Source organism: Corythoichthys intestinalis, chromosome 15 (assembly GCF_030265065.1).
Source record: "Corythoichthys intestinalis isolate RoL2023-P3 chromosome 15, ASM3026506v1, whole genome shotgun sequence".
NCBI lineage: Eukaryota > Metazoa > Chordata > Actinopteri > Syngnathiformes > Syngnathidae > Corythoichthys > Corythoichthys intestinalis.
In genome coordinates this window covers 41,930,611-41,952,862 of record NC_080409.1, presented here as the reverse complement: position 1 = coordinate 41,952,862, position 22,252 = coordinate 41,930,611, and the positions used below count along the sequence as shown (strand labels likewise).

At 39.4% G+C, this 22,252-nt stretch overlaps 1 protein-coding gene across 8 annotated transcripts in view; it reads left to right on the top strand.

Moving 5' to 3' along the window:
• Positions 1-22,252, top strand: part of dph6 (diphthamine biosynthesis 6) — a 198,813-nt gene that overhangs the window by 95,278 nt on the left and 81,283 nt on the right. For 3 of the 8 annotated variants that reach the window (XR_009067117.1, XM_057859083.1, XM_057859086.1), the window contains exons 11-12: positions 1,106-1,235; positions 1,301-1,475. Coding sequence is in view for 6 of the 8 variants with exons in the window: in XM_057859083.1 (XP_057715066.1) it covers positions 1,106-1,235; positions 1,301-1,475 (305 nt within the window). In the remaining 2 variants the exon portion in view is untranslated. The other 5 variants (XM_057859084.1, XM_057859087.1, XM_057859085.1 and 2 more) reach the window with 5 other exon arrangements.

Genomic DNA, 22,252 nt, shown 5'->3' with positions numbered 1-22,252 from the left:
TTTTTGGGGCTGCTTCTCTGCTAAGGGTACAGGATGACTGCACCGTATTGAGGGGAGGATGGATGGTTCTATGTATCGCCAGATCTTGGCTGAAAACCTCCTTCCTTAAGTGAGAGCCCTGAAGATGGGTCGTGGCTGGGTCTTCCAGCATGACAACGACCCAAAGCACACAGCCAAGGCAACTAAAGAGTGGCTCCGTAAGAAGCATCTTAAGGTCCTGGAGTGGCCTAGCCAGTCACCAGATCTGAACCTGATAGAAAATGTATGGAGGGAGCTGAAAGTCCGTGTTGCCCGGCAGCAGCCCCGAAACCTGAGGGCTCTGGAGAAGATTTGCATGGAGGAGTGGGCCATAATCCCTGCTGCAATGTGTGCAAACCTTGTCAAGGACTACAGGAAACGTTTGGTATCTGTAATAGCAAACAAAGGTTTCTGTACCAAATATTAAGTTAAATTTTTGTGATGTATCAAATACTTATTTCATGCAATTAAATGCAAATTTATTATTTAAAAATCATACGTGATTTTCCGTTTTTTTGTATAAGATTCCGTCCCTCACAGTTGAAGAGAACTTATGATACAAATTACAGACCTCTATATGCTTTGCAAGTGGGAAAACCAGCAAAATCGGCAGTGTATCAAATCCTTGTTCTCACCACTGTAAGTATTTGGTCACCTACAAACAAGCAAGGTTTCTGGCTGTCAAAAAGGTCTAACTTCTTCTAACGAGGTCTACCGAGGCTCCACTCGTTACTCGTATTAATTAAAATATATCTAGTATATGTAATAGATAGACATTATGTTTTCTAAAATATCTTCTAAGTATTCTATTTGGAGAAACAAAGTTTTCGATGCACAGTGAATACAAATGTAAAGTAAGCCTTGTCTTTGTATTTTTGAGTAAAAGAACAAATCATGGGGAAAAAAAGTTAAAAGATGTTTCAAATTTAGTTTGATTTCAAAGCACTCTAAAGATATTAATTTTCAATATAAAGCTGCCTCTCAAAAATATATATCCAGCCAAAACTACAAAACAAACGCATTCTTAGATTCTTATTTTGCAATTATAATATGTTTTGTTTCAGCCTTATGCTTTGTGTGTGTACAGGTGAACTAGATACGAGAGGCTGGAGCATGAAGGACATTGTCCTTGTTCACCTGTATGTGAGCAGCATGGAAGATTTTGGTCCACTGAATGCCGTGTATAAGAACTACTTTGACACAAACCCTCCTGCCAGGTGCAAAATCCAATCCTCATATTACTTGGAACAGTCACAGTAAAACACTCGTTTTTGCCATCCAGGGTGTGTGTCCAGGCCTCGTTGCCCGCTGGCCTACTGCTGCAGATGGACACTCTCCTCCATAAGTGGACCGAGCCAGCCAGAGAGGATTGCTTTTATCGGCGAGAAGCTCTGCACGTACAGTCTCTATCACACTGGGCCCCAGCCAACATAGGCCCCTACAGCCAAGCCCTGAGGGTAAGAAAGCTACGTTTTAACCTTATTTTGAGAAAATTGGGCGTGATTAATATTTAGTAGCAGTTGCAGCGAGGAAAATAAGTATTTGAACACCCTGCGATTTTGCTTTTGATTTGAGTTTTCCGACTTAGAAATGATGGCCGAGTTTGAAATTTTCATGGTAGGTGCTTGTCCGCTGTGAGAGAAAATAAAAAAAATAAAAAATCCAGAAATTACAGTGGATGATTTTTTTACCATTTTTTAAATACTATATATATTATACCTTTGCAAGCAAATATTTGAACACCTGACGATTAGCTAGAATTGTGAGCCTCAAAAACCTGTTAGTCGCCATGAAAAAGCCCACCTTCACTCCACTTAGTCTAGGTTCATACTGCATGTCTTTTTCGTGTTTTTCCAACTCGAGTCAGGTATTAACTTGACGGTCTGAACGGGACAGGTCGCATAAAAGTGGACCATTTCAAATCCAATCCATGTCACTTACACATGTGGTTAAAATCCGATCTGGGCAACCTTTTTTTCAGAACGTGGCTGCGGTCTGAACTGTCAAGTCCCCCAAATCAGAATATATGCAGCAATTACGTCAGCGAAGAGCGAGAGAGACTGAGCGCTACGTTAGCGATGGAGCAGTGCATTAGCGTTAGCGCCTAGCTTGAATGCGGCTTTTAGGGAAGAGGGAAGCTTGACAACAGTCATTAAAAAAGGATCTGTGCCTCATGAGCAATATTTCAAGATCGCTTACATGGCAGAGAGTCTAGACAAACTGACCGTTTAACCCTGGAACACTAAACCTGGGTGATCTTTACCCATACAGTCATTGTCATGTGATTTTTATTGTGTTGCTGCTGTCTTAGTTACATGGGTTCCTGGGTAGCTTCAAGCTTCTCACTGATGTCATTAATGGTATATTTGTTTCCTTCCTTCCTTCCTGTTAGTGTGTTTAATTCAGACGCTCTTTACACTTTTCAAGAGAAACAACATTCAGACTGGCCGCATACTCTGCCCTATTTCATCCACAGATGCCATTCTGCTTCAAGCTTGGTTACTCTGGCATGCTAACAAGTGAGTAACACGTAGCCAATGTTAATTTACATCTTTAATTGTTAGCTGAGCAGATTTCTTTTGTTTTCAACTAGAGCGAAGCTTTTAGCTAGCTAGCTAGCTACAAGTGAAGTTGTAGCACTCAGGGAGTGAGAAAAAAGATGTCCAGAAAACCAGTAAAATACCTGACAGAGAAGGAAATACAAGATCTTCTGTTCAGGGAAAGCAGTGATGAAGATGTTGATCATGTGGGAGCAGAGGTGATGTATGACAGTGACAGTGATAGAGACTATATACCAGAATCAAGTGATGATGATGAGGAGGATGATAGTGATTGCATTGAGCCTAGCACTTCAGGTCATAAGAGAAAAAAAATACGACATCGTGAGTGTGGTGACCATACCACCAGACAAATGGTCGACCAGTGTGCCCTCGCCATTACTACCCTGCCTGTACCGACTGCATGTAAGACATAAGGCAAGTTAGAGACGTCCTATAATTTGCATCAATTAGTATAATGACCATGAATAAACATCACTTAATGCTAATTTCCAAGGAAATGCATATATTCAATAAAATTCGGTAATTTTTCCCCTCTCAAAAAATGCCATTTTTTGTCTCTCTCTCTCTCAGTTGTCAGTGATGCAGGAAGACTGTGCCTTCACCAGACTAGGCTCACATGTCCCAGGAATGGGTGGACCAAAGAGCAAGTTCTAAGCTCCATTATCTTTTTTGTTAGGAAATGTTTCATTAAGGACTTCCTGATTTTTCAAAAATTTTGCTGCCTTTTTAAAGGGTACCCCATGGTACCTCTTTTTTATTTTATGTGTTATTGTAAATTGGTAAAATAAAGAAGAGTACTACAATTTGGCATACAGTTTTTCACTTTTAACATAAATTGATGAAAACTGTAATTTATCGGGGATAATATATCGGGTAAAACATACCCAACGTTAGTGATGGAGTAACTAATTTAACATTAGTGTTCTAGGGTTAAGTGTGCGTCATGGACACACAGAGCGTGCATGCTATCAATCCATATAAACCTCAAATTTAAGACTAAGCGGGGATTATTTATGTCTGTTATTTGTTTCCAGTTTTTTTAAAATCAAAATATGATCACCCGAGAATAACTTCGAGCCAGCATTTGTTTTGATGGTCCTGCGCATGTGGGTCAGTTTGCACAGCGCACCTCAGACTGGGAATTATTGCGCATGCGTGATACTTGAATGGGCTCAATGGACAAAGGCAGTCCGAACGTTACCCCAGAACAAAGATATGACCAAAAAATGGGAATTGTACATTAAGACCTGAGATATGAACCTAGCTTTATTCACCTAAATAAGTAGAGTGGAGGTGGTCTTTTTAAGTCTGACTTTTTGACCTGTTTGAGGCAGTTAACTGCATAATAACACCTGTCCACCCTATACATCCCAAAGAGCTGTCCATAATTTCAGACCTCTACAAGGCTGGAAAGAGTTACGGGGCAATTGCCAAGCTGATTGATGATACAACATCCACATTTGGAGCAATTATTAGAAAATGGAAGAAGCTAAAAATGACTGTCAATCTCCCTCGGACTGGGGTTCCATACAAAATTTACCTCGTAGGGTCTCAGTGATCCTAAGAATCGTGAGGAATCAGCCAAAAACTACACAGGAGGAGCTGGTCAATAACCTGAAAGGAGCTGGGACCACCATTTCCAAGGTGACTGTTGATAATACACTAAGACGTCATGATTTAAAATGATGCATGGAACGGAAGGTTTCCCTGCTTAAACACATGTCCAAGCCTGTTTTAAGTTTGCCAATGACCATTTTGATGATACAGAGGAGTCATGGGAGAAAGTCATGTGGTCATATGAGATCAAAATGGAACTTTTTTTCCACTCAGTAAGAAGAATGACGAGTACCATCCCGAGAACACCATCCCTACTGTGAAGCAGGGGGGTGGCAGCATCATGCTTTGGGGGTGTTTTTCTTCACATGGGACTGGATGACTGCACTGTAATAAGGAGAGGATGACCAGGACAAAATATTGTGAGATTTTGGGGAATAACCTTCTTCCCTCAGTTAGAGCATCGAAAATGGGTCGTGACTGGGCCTCCCAACATGACAATTGCCTGAAGCAGACAGCCAGAATAACCAAGGAGTGGCTTTGTAAAAAGTAGGGTTGATCCGATCATGTTTTTTTTGCTCCCGATCCGATCCCGATCGTTTTAGTTTGAGTATCTGCCGATCCCGATATTTCCCGATCCGATTGCTGTTTTTTTGCTCCCGATTCAATTCCAATCATTCCCGATAATTTTTCCCGATCATATACATTTTGACAATGCATTAAAAAAAAAATGAATACAACTCGGACGAATATATACATTCAACATACAGTACATAAGTACTGTATTTGTTTATTATGACAATAAATCCTCAAGATGGCATTTACATTATTAACATTCTTTATGTGAGAGGGATCCACGGATAGAAAGACTTGTAATTCTTAAAGGATAAATGTGACTTTGTATATTGTGACTAAATATTGCCATCTAGTGTATTTGTTGAGCTTTCAGTAAATGATACTGTAGCCATTTAACTGTTCTGTCCAAATGCATGATGGGAAGTGCACCCATGACTGTGCGTAGTGGTACCAATTGATATATCTTCTCTGCGTTGGGAAATAACATAGGGTGTTAAGAAAAAGATCAATTGCTACCTTGCTTCCCCACATTGCTTCTCATGATATTTCTAATCGTAGGGAGAGGGATTGTAAGGCTTTAGCCAATTAAAAAAAGGCTCCAAAGGCTGCCAAAATTCACTCTACTCATTTTACGCTGCCGTTTAGCTCTATATATAGGTAAAACGGCGCCATTACAGATTGAACGCGACAATGCGTGAGTGGGTCGTGCAGCGCATGCGTTAATTGCGTTAAATATTTTAACTTGATTAAAAAAAATTTTAATTAATTACCGCCGTTAACGGGATAAATTTGATAACCCTACCTTAAACCTAAACTAAAGACTCTGGATGAGTGTAACATATTATGTCTGTAATGATAAATACAATTAGAAAACGATTTAATTAATATATATATATATATATATATATTAAAAAAAGGCATGTCCGATACTTTTTTGCCGATTCCGATACTTTGAAACTGACGTGATCGGACCCGATCGATCGGGATGCCGATCAATAGGGACATCTCTAGTAAAAAGCATATCAAGGTTCTGCAAGGGGCCTAGCCAGTCTCAAGATCTAAACTCAGTAGTAAATCTTTGGAGGAAGCTCAAACTCTGTGTTTCCGAGTGACAGTCTAGAGCAGGGGTGGGCAAACTATTCCACAAAGGGCCGCAGTGGGTGCGGGTTTTTGTTGCAACCCATTAAGAGGACACATTTTCACCAATCTGCTGTTTTACAAGTGCAATCAGTCGATTGCAGTCAGGTGCTTCTCATTTCTGCTGAAACCTCATTGGTTATACTATCCGTGCTGGGTCAGTTGGAACAAAGACCAGGACCCACTGCGGCCCTCGAGGACCGGTTTGCCCACCCCTGGTCAAGAGACCTGATTGATCTAAGGAAGATCTGTACGCAGCAGTGGTGCAAAATCGCTGCTGCAGTCTGTGCAAACCTGGTGAAAAGCTACAGGAAACGTTTGACCTCTGTAATTGTTAACGAAGAATACTGTACCAAATATTGACATTGACTTTCTTATGTATTCAAATACTTATTTGCAGTAGTATAATACAAAAAAAATGTTTAAAATGATGCACTGTGATTTCTGGTTTCTGATTTCTCACAGTTGACAAGCACCAACCATGAAAATTTCAAACCCGCCCATCATTTCTAAGTGGGAGAACTTGCAAAATCACAGGGTTTTCACATACTTACACGTTTTGTTAATATTATGCTGGGGAAATGCATCAAGAACTCTTGCTCATATGTTGCTGTTGCTTTACCTATAGTAAAATATAATACACCTGGCTGCTCAGTTATGTAAAAATTGTGTGGCTATTGAATCTGTCACTTTGAAAATACAACAACAAACGTTGATAACATACAGAATTGTTTTTTCAGTGATTTCCCACAACTTACTCTTGGTTTTTAAGTGACACATCATAGACAGGCGTTATAATTTCCACGTTTGTGTTATGGTTTGCAAAGAGCGTAACGTCAATTTGGTGGACATATCCAGAGATTCAGAAGATTTTAGCGGATGTTCCCATGATGCTTAGTTACATGGTGCTTTTTATGTATTTGCCTCCGTTGCTGTTTGTGTGCGCTGCAGCGTATGATTGTGGTTTTGTATGATTCTGTATTTCATCCCTAACTGTCGGAAGTGTGTCTCCATATTTGTCATTTGGAGCCCAGAAAGAATGTCGCATCCCGACGTTGGTGTTGGGGGAAGTGCGGTGCAGCGGTTGAATGTTCGTCTCTGCGTTTTTTTTGTTTGTTTACTCAGTGTGCATTATCCGGGATTACACTTGTCAAGGTACTGTCAACAAGGATAGTGTCCATCTCCTGCACGCTGTCCTTGATGCCGCTGCCAAATCTGTGTATGAGTTAGAACACGTGTGGATTACCTATTTGCTTAGATGCTTTGACAGCACGTTTCGCAGTGACTCAACGCAGTTCTAGAACTCAAGCACACTTTGGTTGCCTGACATCTGTTGTCTGGAGAGTTGTCGCAGTGTTGTATTTACTCGAGGGCCTGCTTACGTGACATGTTTTGTTTTAACTATCATGTATTTTGTGTTGATTTGTATTTTTAAATTCTAGATGCACCTTCTGAGTCTGAGCAAATTTGTAGTTTTTGCATGCTATGTTGGCTTCCTATGACTATCCAAATACCTTCCAAAATGTAGCATTATAAAACGTATTCATGAAAGTTTATTTAGCAGTCTAAATCATTAAAGTGCATATGACACCAAAAAGCATGTTTATTTCATATTTCACACGGTGTTTTATGCTCCTGAATGAAATGGACCGCTTGGATCTGTGTGGAATCGATCGTTTCATATATTCAAATTTTGAATCCCACGCCATGAAAATGAGTTACTTCCGGCTCCAGTCTTGGGTTTAGGACGAATGCGAATGTGACGTCACTCGGGTCAGCATCTCAAAATACAGCATTGCTTTATAGCATGCAGATAGATTCAGCTGATTTTGGGGATTACTTCGTTTATTTTTCGCATCACGCCAGCCAAACGGCTGCAGGTTTTTGTAGCAGCACCAGGGAGAGGCGTGTGAGCCTTTTCGGGTTTCAGAAAGTGCCCGTTTATTTAGCACAGTACTTCTGAAATAGTGGTGCGCGCCCCCCCAGGGGAGCGCAGAGCGATGCCAGGGGTGGCGCATGTGACCTCGGGGAGCATGCTTTTTTTAAATTAATTTTTTAATTTTTGACGTACTAGAATAAAGTGTACTTGCACATCCACTCAATGGGTAGCAGTGGTGCTCTCATTTTCAGAGTGCGCGCAGTATTTTTGAACTAAGCAAGAGCTCACAGAAAATGTGAGATGTGATGAGCTGTGCGCCGTTTTTGAAAGCCGTTTTCCAGCCGGACTCACGCAGCGACCTACTCTCTTCTCCGGTTCTCTTGTGTCCGTCCGAGAAGTGCCATTTTCGACTTGGGATAGTCACGATGACCGACCTCACCTACGGTTCTCCCTCGGCCACCGAGAATGCGCTTTTTTCAGGCCGTTTGCGTTTTGGCTTTGACATTTATTACATTGGGAGATGAGAAAAGACCACTGTTTACGGTGTCTAAAAATGATTATAGCGGACAGCCAGAAGCCAAATCATTTAAGATGTCACTTAAATTCATTAGACCCCAATCTCATTGATAAGCCCCTTGATTGTTTTTCAGCGAAAACGTGCCGAATATTGCCACAATCGTCCCGCTTTGCTGCGTTACATCAGTAAACCAGTGAGCACTGTTAGCATGCTCAATGCAAAATAACCCCTCACCATTGCAAAAGAGATGATACTGTGAGCAGCGAAAATAAAAACTGTCTTTCTGTCCAAAGACACTCTTTTTTTTTTTCTTCTATTCAGTTTTATTTTTTCGGTCAATTTTGGGGGGCATATTGTCTTAATGAGTTAATGTTTCTAATCAATTTGAATTTGTTATTATTTACTGATTTTATTACATTGTATTTTTCAGTATCAAATGATCAAAAATGTACCTTGAGTGTATTTTTTACAGTTTGGATGTGTTTTTTTTTTTTTTTTTTTTTTTTTTTTAAATTCAGGCAAATTGATGGACGTTAAGTTTTTTTCTGTTACAAACAAAACAATGTTAAATTATACTTTATTATAAGTTGATCTGTTACTTTTTTTCTTTAATAGAAAAAAAAGGACACAATGTTAGGCAGAAGTGTACTTATAATAGTAATATCTTAGACAAATGATACTATTTACAGTGGCGGCAGAGAGTTTGGGGGGGCGCGAAACATTTACGTCTTCTTTGGGGGGGGCGTAACAGAAAATAATTGAGAAGCACTGATTTAGCAGTTTATTTAGCAATCATTAAAGTGCGTATGACACCAAAAATCATGTTTATTTCATATTTCACACGGTGTTTTATGCTCCTGAATGAAATGGACCGCTTGGATGTGTGTGGAATCAATCGTTTCATACATTCAAATTTTGAATCCCACGCCATGAAAATGAGTTACTTCCGGCTCCAGTCTTGGGTTTAGGACGAACGCGGATGTGACGTCACTCGGGTCAGCATCTCAGAATACAGCATTGCTTTATAGCATGCAGATGGATTCAGCTGATTTTGCGGATTAATTTGTTTATTTTTCGCATCACGCCAGCCAAACGGCTGCAGGCTTTTGTAGCTGCACCAGGGAGAGGCTTGTGAGCCTTTTTGGGTTTCAGAAAGTTCCCGTTCACCCCGAGATCGGCCAAAACAAGTCTGCGACAACTGTGGGACCACTGAACTTACGAGGAAGTGAGTAAACATTGTAATTTTGTATTACGTCAAATACTAGGATCATGGCACACGTTTTAATATCGAGTTGGCATGCATTTTGTGGCTGACGTGCTCCTTGTCCACTCGGCCGACGACCGGCGGCTTGTCGCACATCCCCCCGCCAGGAGAGCACTATACTCGGCTTATTGCCCTCTTCTTGTGCCCGGTGTTCTGTCAAATTTCCCACCCGATCAGAAATTGCAACTTTGTGTTAAAAATGGCCGCGAATACAGCGATTACAAAGTAAACACATTTACTTACGTTTGATCATGGAGGGACATGTATAAAGTTTCCTCTGCCATGTTAGCTGCACAACAACTGCAGCCGCTCTCGTATGACTCTCGCTGTTTACGTCTTCACCGTGTAGTAAAGCATTATTTTACACCATATTCGGCTGGCTTTCACGACTCTTGGTTTGTTTACATTCTCTGAAGCCGGGGCAGGGCTATGACAAAAGTGGCATAAAATATCGTTCGGGCGGTGTGACAGTAAAGGTGAAGTCAACAGTTTTGACCATGATGTAGTAATTATGCCATGTCGTACTGAATAAATGCATTTTTATGATTTCATATTCCATTTGGCATAAGACTGTTATTTGTCATGACCATACCATTTATTTAGCTATGGGGGAAAAATATTTTGATAAAAAGAATATCTTATAAAAATATTGGAGAGAGTGAAACAATGACATTTTGCGTCTCTTTTCGTCACATTTTCCTTTAGCACTCTAAAACCACTCATAGCGCTGTTTCAATGTTATTAGATTGTCAGTGATAGACTTCCTATACATTTTGACTGGAAGATGGAGCTAATGTGCCATGGCACAGTGGTTGGAATTAGTCTAAACTCATCAGTTCCACTGTGGAAATGGGCGCTTGTTTTTGGAAAACTGTAAATGGACTGATTCCAAGCTATCTGAGAAAAGCTCTTTTCCACAATGACTTAATATGATCTAAAGCATGTCTAAAAGGGCTCCTCTGTGCACTGGGGTATTATTTTTACATATTGATACACTCAACCCCTTGCCTGGAACCTGTCATCAGTGCCCCCATCTGTGTGACACTCCCTCTTGGCATTTGTTGCCATGCCGACATAGCCCATCAAATAAAACAACTGAAAGATTGATGCAAAAGAACCTCAAGTTGTTAGAGAATTGGAAGTCATAGGGCAGAGGAGCAGGCGTACTTATATCTGTGCTATCAGGGTGTTTCGGCAGGCGGATATACGCAAACCACGGCCGACGAAACCTTGATCAATGCACTTTTTTAAAGTTTCGCGAGCTCTGGGACACTCGAAAAATGACTTTCATACCTCTCCTTGCTAAGCTAAATGGTACCACCATGTACGTTTGTGTGGAAACAACAACCAAAAACTATTCACCTTCTCACCGAAACTAGAAAAACTGTTTACACGGCTATTATAATACCCCCTACTCATTGAAATAGGGAAAGTCGCTATTTTGTTGTGCAACAGTAAAAATATAAACGCATTGGTGCTTGGACTATAGTAAATACGCTTGCCATGTTTCACTTCCTGACAGCGTCTACATCAGGCTACGTGGCTCCTCCCGTTCTACGCTTGCCATGGACCACTCTTCACACTGAGCTAAATCTACTGTGAAAAGGCCTTAGCAGTAGAAAACACATACAGGTGGACACTTCTCTCTTAGCAGCTTCCTACTCGAGTTTTGCAGGTTAGCAAGTTCACACAGTTTATTCCTATGCTAACTCTGATGCAGGTCAGACTTTCAGTGGCCAAACATTGATGTCTTTTTACATTACTTGCAGTGGCTGCTGCTGTTGGCCATAAAAAAATTCTCTTCGAAGGGGGCGGAGGAGGCCGCATGTTGACATATATTTCTGTGTGTGTGGGGATAAGGGGGTCTAGTCAACAGCCAATCAGACGTGCGTTTAAGCGGAAAAAATGGACCGGCACATTCAGCAAGTGAGAAGGGATAATGTAAGTCTAAACTTAATTAAATTAATTCACTTAATAATGGTAGAGTCAATTCTATCCTTACAACATATGGAAAGACAATTTAAATTACCGATATAACTGAACTCATCATATAATGCAAATAAGGTTGCTTAAAAGTTGGTGGGGACAATTTGAGCATCCTCAGAAGTTGATAGTGTTATGTCCCTACCGTCCCTATGCAAACCTACGCCCTTGCTTATGACAGATGACATTTTTTGTCATCCGGAAAATTATCTCTATTCTGAACAAATGTAAAAGATACAAGCTAGACATGAATGGAGTTAATAACATAATTTGACGGATGACACTTAATGACATCTGTCATAAGCATTCATTAATGATATTGTCATGTCATAAATATGACGGTCTTATGTAGGGGTGCATGATATCCATTTTTGGAAACCGATACCGATGTCGATAACTTCCTGCTTCTCAAGGCCGATACCGATACGATAACCGATAATAAATATATAATTTTTCAATGTATATTCATCTGAGTTTTTGAACACCTGTTGGTCAAAAATACTAGTGGTTGATTGAGCATAGATTTGCCTTTGACCGAACCAGAATTTTCATGATGACATAAACCTTATTATAATAAAACAAACAAAGACAAGAACAGTTTTGAATTCAAATAAAGTGCCCATATTTTTTTTTTTTTCAAATAAAAACGATTTAAGTCAATCACAATCAATGAGCATTGATCCAAAACAAACATAAAGTCAACAGGTATTGTGCTTTGTCAGCAGATAAAACATTTGGTGAGGCAAACATTTGCTAATTGCCATATTAAGGTTTATAACTCAGTGAAGGAAAAATACGGCCTCTAGAACAGTAACAAAACTTTGCATACTGGCAAAACAGGAGTGGAAACAAACGCACACATCCCAATCCACCGACACCGTGCCAAAAATATTACTGATAGGCCCGATAATATACAATGTAATCGGATTTATTGGGATGACGTCATAATTCCTATTATCGGACCGATAATTATTGGACCGATAATTATCATGCACCTCTAGTCTTATGGCAGTTTTATGATGCCACTATCAAATAAAGTCGTACCTTTTAAATCAGATAAATAAAAAAATAAGCCACACTGGACTAAAAGCCACAGGATTCAAAATGAGGGAAAAAAGTACCAGTTTATAGTCTGAAAATTACGGTATCTCCAGATTATGTAGTTATGATGAATGTTGAAAATATGTCACGATTTAAAATATATATGTTATCCTCAGACATATAGCCATTAGGATTTGAAATGCAATCTAAAATTGTTGAATTCAATCTCTCACAAAACAACTGACACAGCTTTTATTCTCCAAGTGAAGCAACTGTTATGCCCACAGTCATTTCAATCCTTCCCAAATCTACAGGCCAACTTTTTTTTTCGATCCAAGCTAAGCAAATGTAATTGTGTTGAACTGTATAAAACCCCATAAAGACATTTTTCACTCATCGCATTAGCCCATATCTGGCATACCAGCCTCGTATTATAGCTCGTAAAGATCTCAACAGGTGTGTCGGGATCCACGCAAACTCATCATCTGTTCATCCTATAACATTCTTGCCGAAAAGAGAAGCGGTAATACCTCAATACAGTTTAAAAGCGTGCTCTTGTAAATCCTGTGGGTGAAACGAGATACCAAAGAACATCCACGGCCGTGTTCCTTCCGTGTGGTTTTGGGTTCTTTATTGCATTCCAACCTCATAAGCTTTAGTTGCGCTTTCCCGGCACTCTTTGCTCTTGGCTTCTATTTCCAAAAAATCTTGTGGACATTTGTCATAAATTTTTCAAGCTTGAAATAATTCAAACGACGCAACAAAACCTCAGTCAAAGCGAACAATTTTAATTTGAATCAGTGCACAATTGTAAATTCACTGACATAGATTTACATCCTTCCCCGTTCTTCAAATTTTGGATTTGTTACTAGATACTCGTTAATAGCTAAATCTACACAATCAGTTCATTCCCTCGTGTGTGACAACTCATATGATGATGGTTTCAAGTCTCCAGGCCCCCTGCACACCGAAACTGAATTATAACACAACTGTGCAGGGTTCGGCAACTAGTTTTAATGGGTCGCCAACCATCGGCGCTTGTTTTCCACTGATTCAAATTTTTAAATTGACGGAAAATAATGTAATGCTGTAGATTTAATGACCAGTCAACACTGCACCTGGGCATTCACAATAGCTAAACATATATTAGAGTTTTCAGCTGAAGCAAGTCATTGGCTGCCTTGGCATCCCCAATCTGTACCAATACATATGTACAGAATATGTTCATGTGTACACATACAGTGGGGCAAATAAGTATTTAGTCAACCACCAATCGTGCAAGTTCTCCTACTTGAAAAGATTAGAGAGGCCTGTAATTGTCAACATGGGTAAACCTCAACCATGAGAGACAGAATGTGGGGAAAAAAAACTGAAAATCATATTGTTTGATTTTTAAAGAATTTATTTCCAAATTAGAGTGGAAAATAAGTATTTGGTCAATTACAAACAAGCAAGATTTCTGGCTGTCAAAGAGGCCTAACTTCTTCTAACGATGTCTAACGAGGTCTAACGAGGCTCCACTCGTTACCTGTATTAATGGCACCTGTTTTAACTCATTATCAGTACAAAAGACACCTGTCCACAACCTCAGTCAGTCACACTCCAAGCTCCCCTATGGGCAAGACCAAAGAGCTGTCGAAGGACACCAGAGACAAAATTGTAGACCTGCACCAGGCTGGGAAGACTGAATCTGCAATAGGTAAAACGCTTGGTGTAAAGAAATCAACTGTGGGAGCAATTATTAGAAAATGGAAGACATACAAGACCACTGATTATCTCCCTCGATCTGGGGCCCCATGCAAGATCTCACCCCGTGGCGTCAAAATGAAAACAAGAACGTTGAGCAAATAATCCCAGAACCACCCGGGGGGACCGAGTGAATGATCTACAGAGAGCTGGGACCACAGTAACAAAAGCTGCTATCAGTAACACAATGCGCCGCCAGGGACTCAAATCCTACACTGCCAGACGTGTCCCCCTGCTGAAGAAAGTACACGTCCAGGCCCCTTCTGCGGTTCGCTAGAGAGCATTTGGATGATCCAGAAGAGGACTGGGAGCATGTCTTATGGTCAGATGAAACCAAAATATAACTTTTTGGTAGAAACACAGGTTCTCGTGTTTGGAGGAGAAAGAATACTTAATTGCATCCAAAGAACACCATACCTACTGTGAAGCATGGGGGTGGAAACATCATGCTTTGGGGCTGTTTTTCTGCAAAGGGACCAGGACGACTGATCTGTGTAAAGGAAAGAATGAATGGGGCCATGTATTGAGAGATTTTGAGTGAAAATCTCCTTCCATCAGCAAAGGCATTGGAGATGAGACGTGGCTGGGTCTTTCAGCATGACAATAATCCCAAACACACAGCCAGGGCAACAAAGGAGTGGCTTCGTAAGAAGCATTTCAAGGTCCTGGAGTGGCCTAGCCAGTCTCCAGATCTCAACCCCATAGAAAATCTTTGGAGGGAGTTGACAGAAGTCCGTGTTGCCCAACGACAGCACCAAAACATTAATGCTCTAAAGGAGATCTGCATGGAGGAATCGGCCAAAATACCAGCATCAGTGTGTGATAAGCTACAGAAAATGTTTGGCCTCCGTTATTGCCAACAAAGGGTACATAACAAAGTATTGAGATGAAATTTTGGTATTGACCAAATACTTATTTTCCACCATGATTTGCAAATAAATTGCTTAAAAATCAAACAATGTGATTTTCTGTTTTTTTTTCCCCCCACATTCTGTCTCTCATGGTTGAGGCTTACCCATGTTGACAGTTACAGGCCTCTCTGATCTTTTCAAGTGGGAGAACTTGCACAATTAGTGGTTGACTAAATACTTATTTGCCCCACTGTACGACTATGTCTATGAATGTAGACTATGAATTATACTTATTTTTTGTCACTAACACATTGATTCACTTGACATATGACAGGAGCATTACTTTCAAAGTTGTCATCCTGACACCCGTCTTGTTACGTGAAATGTTGACCACTGACACATGTACCTTGAATTATGATTCGGTGAATGAATTTATCTTCATAATCAGGGTAAAAAGGCCCACTAGTTCTTTTGAGGCACTCACCTACCTCATTTAAATCTACCTTCTTGTTGCTAATAATTGTTTTGGCTGTCTTATCAGAGACCCAATTGCAAAGTCGCAATTGTGTCTGACATCATTTGCATAATTCAATTAGGATGCTTTAGTGCATCCATCAATTAACCGACAAATCAAATACACTGATGTCAAAATACCACTCAAACTAAAAACAGTGAAAAGTTTTATAGGTGAAGCATTTAAACATTTCTGTCCACTTAGTGTGATAAAAATATGGGTCTGCTTATTTAGCCAGACAAATTCTATGCCGTCGTCCATTTCTAATGTGTGTCAAAATTCGGCCATGCTCACATTCACACTCTTCAATGAACCTGCTAACATGTACAGTGGGGAGAACAAGTATTTGATACAGTGTATCAAATACTTGTTCTCCCCACTGTATGTTTATTAGAACGTGAGAGGAAGCAGAAAGACCTGGATGAAAACCCTGCCAAGCAGTTGGAGAACATGCAAACTCTACACAGGAGGGACAGTATGGAACTCCAAAACGGTAAAAATTCATTAAATAAAAACATTTTGATATAAATGCAATTATGATAAATAACAGACAAATTGTGTAATATGGCCCTTAAATTGTAATATAAGGCAATATTATTGTAAAAAAGATTTTATAAGATTAAAAAGTGTTTTTCACAAACTATTTTTTTAGGGCTGTCAAACATTTAAAATTTTTAATCGAGTTAATCACAGCTTAAAAATTAATTAATCGTAGTTAATTGCAATTCAAACCATCAATAAAATATGCCATATTTTTCTGTAAATTATTGTTGGAACGGATAGATAAGACACAAAACGGTTATATACATTCAACATACTGTACATAAGTACTGTATTTGTTTATTATAACAATAAATCAACAAGATGGCATTAACATTAACATTCTGTTAAAGCGATCCATGGATAAAAAGACTTATAGTTCTTAAAAGATGTTAGTACAAGTTATAGAAATTTTATATTAAAACCCCTCTTAATGTTTTAGTTTTAATAAAAATTTTAGTAGTTATTGTTGACAGGCCTAGTTCTAACTAACCATACAATAAGAAAATATCACACATTGTGATTTTATGACAGAAACTATGGCGAATTTTCATCTCGTTCTCGTGTCGTCAGATGACAACTAAAATCCATCTTATAATGTTTTTAGCCTCCCAAGACACTTTTCATCGTGACGTCATCGTCATGAAAAAATTGCTCCTTTAATATTTTCGCTATCATCATCGTTGACGAAAACAACCCTGCTTTGGGAAAAGTGGTTTTATTTTGTAAAATCTCATTGTGTTGAACAACGAAATTATTAAATTAAAAGGTTATTGTGGAAAAAAAGCATTATGAAATTAAAAAATATATACTTTGTAAGGGTGTAACAGTACATGTAATAGTATTGAACCGTTTCGGTACGTGGTAGTCGGTTCGGAACGGACGTGTACCGAATGAGTTTCTGACGTAATATAACCCTTACTTTTCGAGGCTGTGAGTCGATGTTACAGTTTCTTTGTGTTGATTATATTTACTCCGTCTTCTCTACTATAATGAGGACCAACACGGTAGGACAGACCAGAAACGTCAACGGCGCGACAACATGGCCGCCGCGAGAACGCAGGGAAATGCGGGCGCTAGAGTCAATCAGCCAGTGCACACCAGTCGCAGTGCGGCCGCGTGTTAGATGCATCCCAGAAGCGGTTCGATGCGACGCACGCGAAAAGAACGGCAGAGTTTATTATTTGGCGTGAGACGCGGCCCTCCTGCGTCAATACTACTAGCTAGGATCAGGCCGGAAGTCACTCGTGTAATAATACGGTGGATCCGGTCGATTTTCAAACTAATATGGAATCGTAACCTACTTTTTGAGTCCATCAGATCTCTTGAGTGGTAGATCGGGGCACAGCTGACTTGTCTTTGTTGATTTACGGCTGTCTTCTTGGCTATAATAATGACCAACACGGCACCGTGTTGAATACAAAACCTTCCGACCACAACAAAACAAGTAGGAACTTAATATTGACATCGGAACTAAAGTTATACAACATAAGATATACAATATAAATGAATACTACATCACATTTGTAAAATACAAACACATAATAAAATAAATAATAGCCCATTTAAATAAATTGATATCAGCTAAAACACCTGTAATTAAATAATAAGAATAATACACACATCCTGCTTACACAATTAAATTTATTAATGTCTTTGTGGCGCTTTAACTTGAGAAAATCCACCAATAAAGCTTTTGAAAACCGTTCATAAAAAAAATTTTTTTAAATGTTTCATTTCGGCATTTCATTTGTAAAATACATGTTAAAATCTTTGTCAGTGGGATTGCTTTTCTCTTTAGCAAAGGACTTCTTTTTTCTTCTTTCTTTCAGAAAGAAAGCTGACCAATACACGGGGTCTGAAAGGCAAATTGTTGTTGGATTATCTTTAAATACCCGCTACTTTTTGAGCAGAATTCTAGCTTTGTATGGGCTAATGTTCCTATTGTTGAAAGCACTAAAGGGTGTCATAAACAACTAGCACATTTATATTTCGCATTTTGTTTTTTTACTGTACCGAAAATGAACCGAACCGTGACCTCAAAACCGAGGTACGTACCGAACCGAGATTTTTGTGTATTGTTACACCCCTAATACTTTGTGAAAAACGCTTTTTATCTTGTAAAATCTTTTCATAATAATATTACCTTATTTGGCAATTTAATTGCCATATTACACTGTTTGTCTGTTATTTATCAAAATGGTATTTATTTCAAAATGTTGTTTTAATTTCTTTAATTTTGACCCTTTTGGGGTTCCAAAGAACAGAACCTAGATTCAAACCCCGGACTTCAACTGCAAGACAGAAATGCTATTCACCATGGAAGCTCATTGCTAGCCCTGCTACAGAATTTCACGTGTCCTAATACATGACAGTCACCGTTACGATTTGCCAGAAAGATACCAATCAGATTTTTATTCCTGGCATTAGTTTAAAATGAATAGATTGATAGTAGGTTTGATTGATTGATTGAATTACAGTAGCCAGCAAAATAGCTTTTGTTAGCATGGCTACTGTAGACAGAGACTATGGCTTGTTAAATATCTCCTCTCACCTGTTTAGGTAAACGGGTTCACCCCTGGGATATTTGCCAGGAAATTATACTCACTGATGACATTGTGAGAGTAATGACGGGGGGCCGCAATTTGATGTCAAGCGTTAGCCCGCCAAACCCCCGCTAGCTCAAATAGTGACTGACAGTCGACAGCATTGTGGAGAGATGTCGTGCGCCAAGCCACAATAGGATTTGCATCAGATTTTGAAAATTGTCAAAGTGGACCACCAGGCATCGGCGGCAAAGTGGAAGTGACGCCACCAATTAACGTCAAAGGACGGCGGAGGTGTAGCAAGGCACATATTAGCATTTGAATAATCTTCTGACGGGAGTTGGACATTTTGAGAGGAAAAAAAACAATAATGGAAACTTTTTTTTTAGACTGAGTGACTACGTATATGGAGGAGCACAGCATTAATTTTTCCGGGTAATGCAGTTGAATAGAATTTTAATTAAACTTTACAGACTAATGTACATTATCATCCAGACAGCCACAATGCAGGCAAAGTCAGTTTATGCTTTTGTGACCATGAAGAATGCTAAATTTTTGTAGTGTCAATAAAGACTATTTATTGTTTTAAAACAAGAACAACTTGGAAGCCAACCAGCATTACGGAATTAATTTTGGTTTTACTTTTGTCACCAGCCTTCACCAGTTCAGGAATGCAGGAATACTCCATCCGCCTCAATACAGAAACCCAATAAATATTGGTGTGAGGTTTTTACAGATTAAAAGATTAATTAGGATATTTAACTTCATTTTGAATACAACAAAAATTAATCCGGTTAAAATATGACGGATCTCTCCGAGGAGGCGGCGCTTGTCAGCACCTTGACGCCTCCTCCCCTTGTTTGCTGTCATCTATTAAAACCTGGCTTTCATCTCACCTCTCTTGCTCGTCGTACTTTACGGATTTATTTTTGTGCTTTGTGAAAATAGGCGGAGTCTGCAAAATTATTGAGACGATGAAAAATGAGCTCCGGAACGCTCCCCTAACGTGTCATCACTCGCTCCCATTGATAGCGGATGTTAACGCGAGCTTGTTTCTTTTACGGAATTCCTTTCCGAATGACGTGTGATGGCCCTTTTGTCTAAATACTTAGTGAGTGATGGTCATAATGTGGACTGGTTGGTTTCCCGCATGCACCTTTACTACCTGCTCTGTCTTGAATGCGAACCGAGACACAAACATTGAGGTCAAGTGACGTCCCTTGAAGTGGATACTCACCAAAGCAGCTCATCAAGCTGGAATGTCATGTGTGTCAATGGAATTTGTATGTTTATCATCCTCAGGTGGTGTGCAGTGTTTAGGTTTGTGTGTAACCGGATTACGATCAGATTCCGATATCATTCTTTGAACTAATCCGAAACAAATAGTCCCTGGAGTTGTCCAATAATGACTTTTACAACCGATATCCCGATATTTTATAACTCAGAAAATTCTATACCGATATCATAACAATACCAATATATGCGGCGCATTAACTTTTTGGCCTGTTCTGATCTTATGTTTAGCAGTCGAAAGATCTTAGTCAGAAACTACCTGCAACAACCGGGATGTTCCCAGACTGTCAAATGTAATAAGATCATTGAGACACCACGTTCTACTTCCCTGTTGCGACAATCCCAAAATGACATTGTCAACTCATTGACTTCGCACATGACAGACACATGCTTAAGACTTGGCGGAGGTCTGCTTTCATTTAGTGCACATCCCACAAACATGCTTGTGTAATTCAGTCCCGGGACGAGAATCCCCTTCCCGCTCATTTGAGGTTTCCCGGCGTGTACAGCTCCGTAAATCAGCGTTGACGTGGTTTTGAAGCTGCAGTCAGCTCTGGAACCTTCGGACTACGTTTGGGAGGCCATTGTCTCACAGACAGTATTTAAATGAGGGACTTGTGTAGACTCACACCCTAGACACCCGCCCCGCCCGCCTGCCACTCTCCTGCATCCAGGACCACGTGGTGGACACAGGCTGGTATTAGCATGTAGTGAGGACGTGGGGAGGGAGTGGATGTGTCACAGCGCATCGTCTGTCAACGCGGTGGGTTACTGTCCACTGCCACGCTCGCACTCATTAACGGGCCTGAGCCTGATTGCCTCTGAGGGGCTTGTATTGTTATTGGTGCTTAACTGCCTCAGAAGCAAGGAGCGCAACAGACCCGCGTATCGCCCTATATTTAATTATTAATAAGATTATGTGCCGCACAGTTGCTAGTGGATATGCTTGTCTTGTAAATAGCCTCAACATGAGTTCCCTATGCACATTTGATGAGATCTAATACAAGTGCTACATCAACAGCAACGAAATACTTCATTGTGACGTTGTCAGGTTAGTGATATCGAATTCATAACTGTCCAAGTGCATGATCTTCTATCGACTACTCAACAGACTGCAGTGTTTGTAGTGACGCCCATTAGGAGGCACATAAAAAATAAATAAATGAAAATATAAGTTGTATTATACATACCTTGGCTGAAAGGCTCCAGGTCGGTTCACAGAAGGGACAGTAAAGGGAAAAAACTGATACAGGGGTATAATTGTTTTTGTAAAAATAGCAACTATTTTAACCCTGAATTTAACTCATTTGCTCACCTTGATAATACTAGCGCCGTCGGTGGCACTGAAACATGAGTATTTAAAGTCCTCACAGTTTAAATGAAATGAACATCTACTTTTGCCCATGGCAGGCAATCAGTTAATCGTAAGTAATCCCTTCTGTATTCGTTTTATTTTTTTAAATCCTAATTTCTTTTTTACTTAAAAAAAAAAAAAAAAATAGAAAAAATGTCAATTGTTATTTAGTTATTTTAATTTTATTTATTTGAAAAATTAACATATTACACGGTAATTAATCAGGTTTTTTTTGTTTATTCGATTTTATTTTTTATTTAAAAAAATCTAAAGTTTTTTTTTTTTTTATGTTATTTACTATTTATCAATTTTCGAGTGTTATTGTGGTCATATTCATTTTTTAAATTCATTTTAATTTTGTTAACATTTTAGTAATTCATATTTTTTCATAAAAAATTATGAAAAAATGATTCAGAATAAAATACATATAATTATTGCTGCAACGATTAATCGATTAACTCAAGTAATTCGATTAGAAAAAAGATTTAAGTTTTGCTGCTTCGAGTATTCGTTTAATTAAAGCGGCGTTGAAATTGTTTGTTTTGAAAGTGTTTGCATTTAGTTTTATTAGTTTGGGTGGATGCACTGCCCTCTAGTGGCAACGGTGAATATGACATAACTAATTTCACATGGCTGAATCCGGCTACGCTCTGCTAAGACTAACATAAGCTTTTTGTTTGAGCTAATGTTTTTTTTTTTTATGCATTCGTTAGAGGGTTGTTCCGATCATGTTTTTTTGCTCCTGATCCGATCCCGATCGTTTTAGTTTGAGTATCTGCCGATCCCTATATTTCCCGATCCGATTGCTTTTTTTTGCTCCCGATTCAATTCCAATCATTCCCGATAATTTTTCCCAATCATATACATTTTGGCAATGC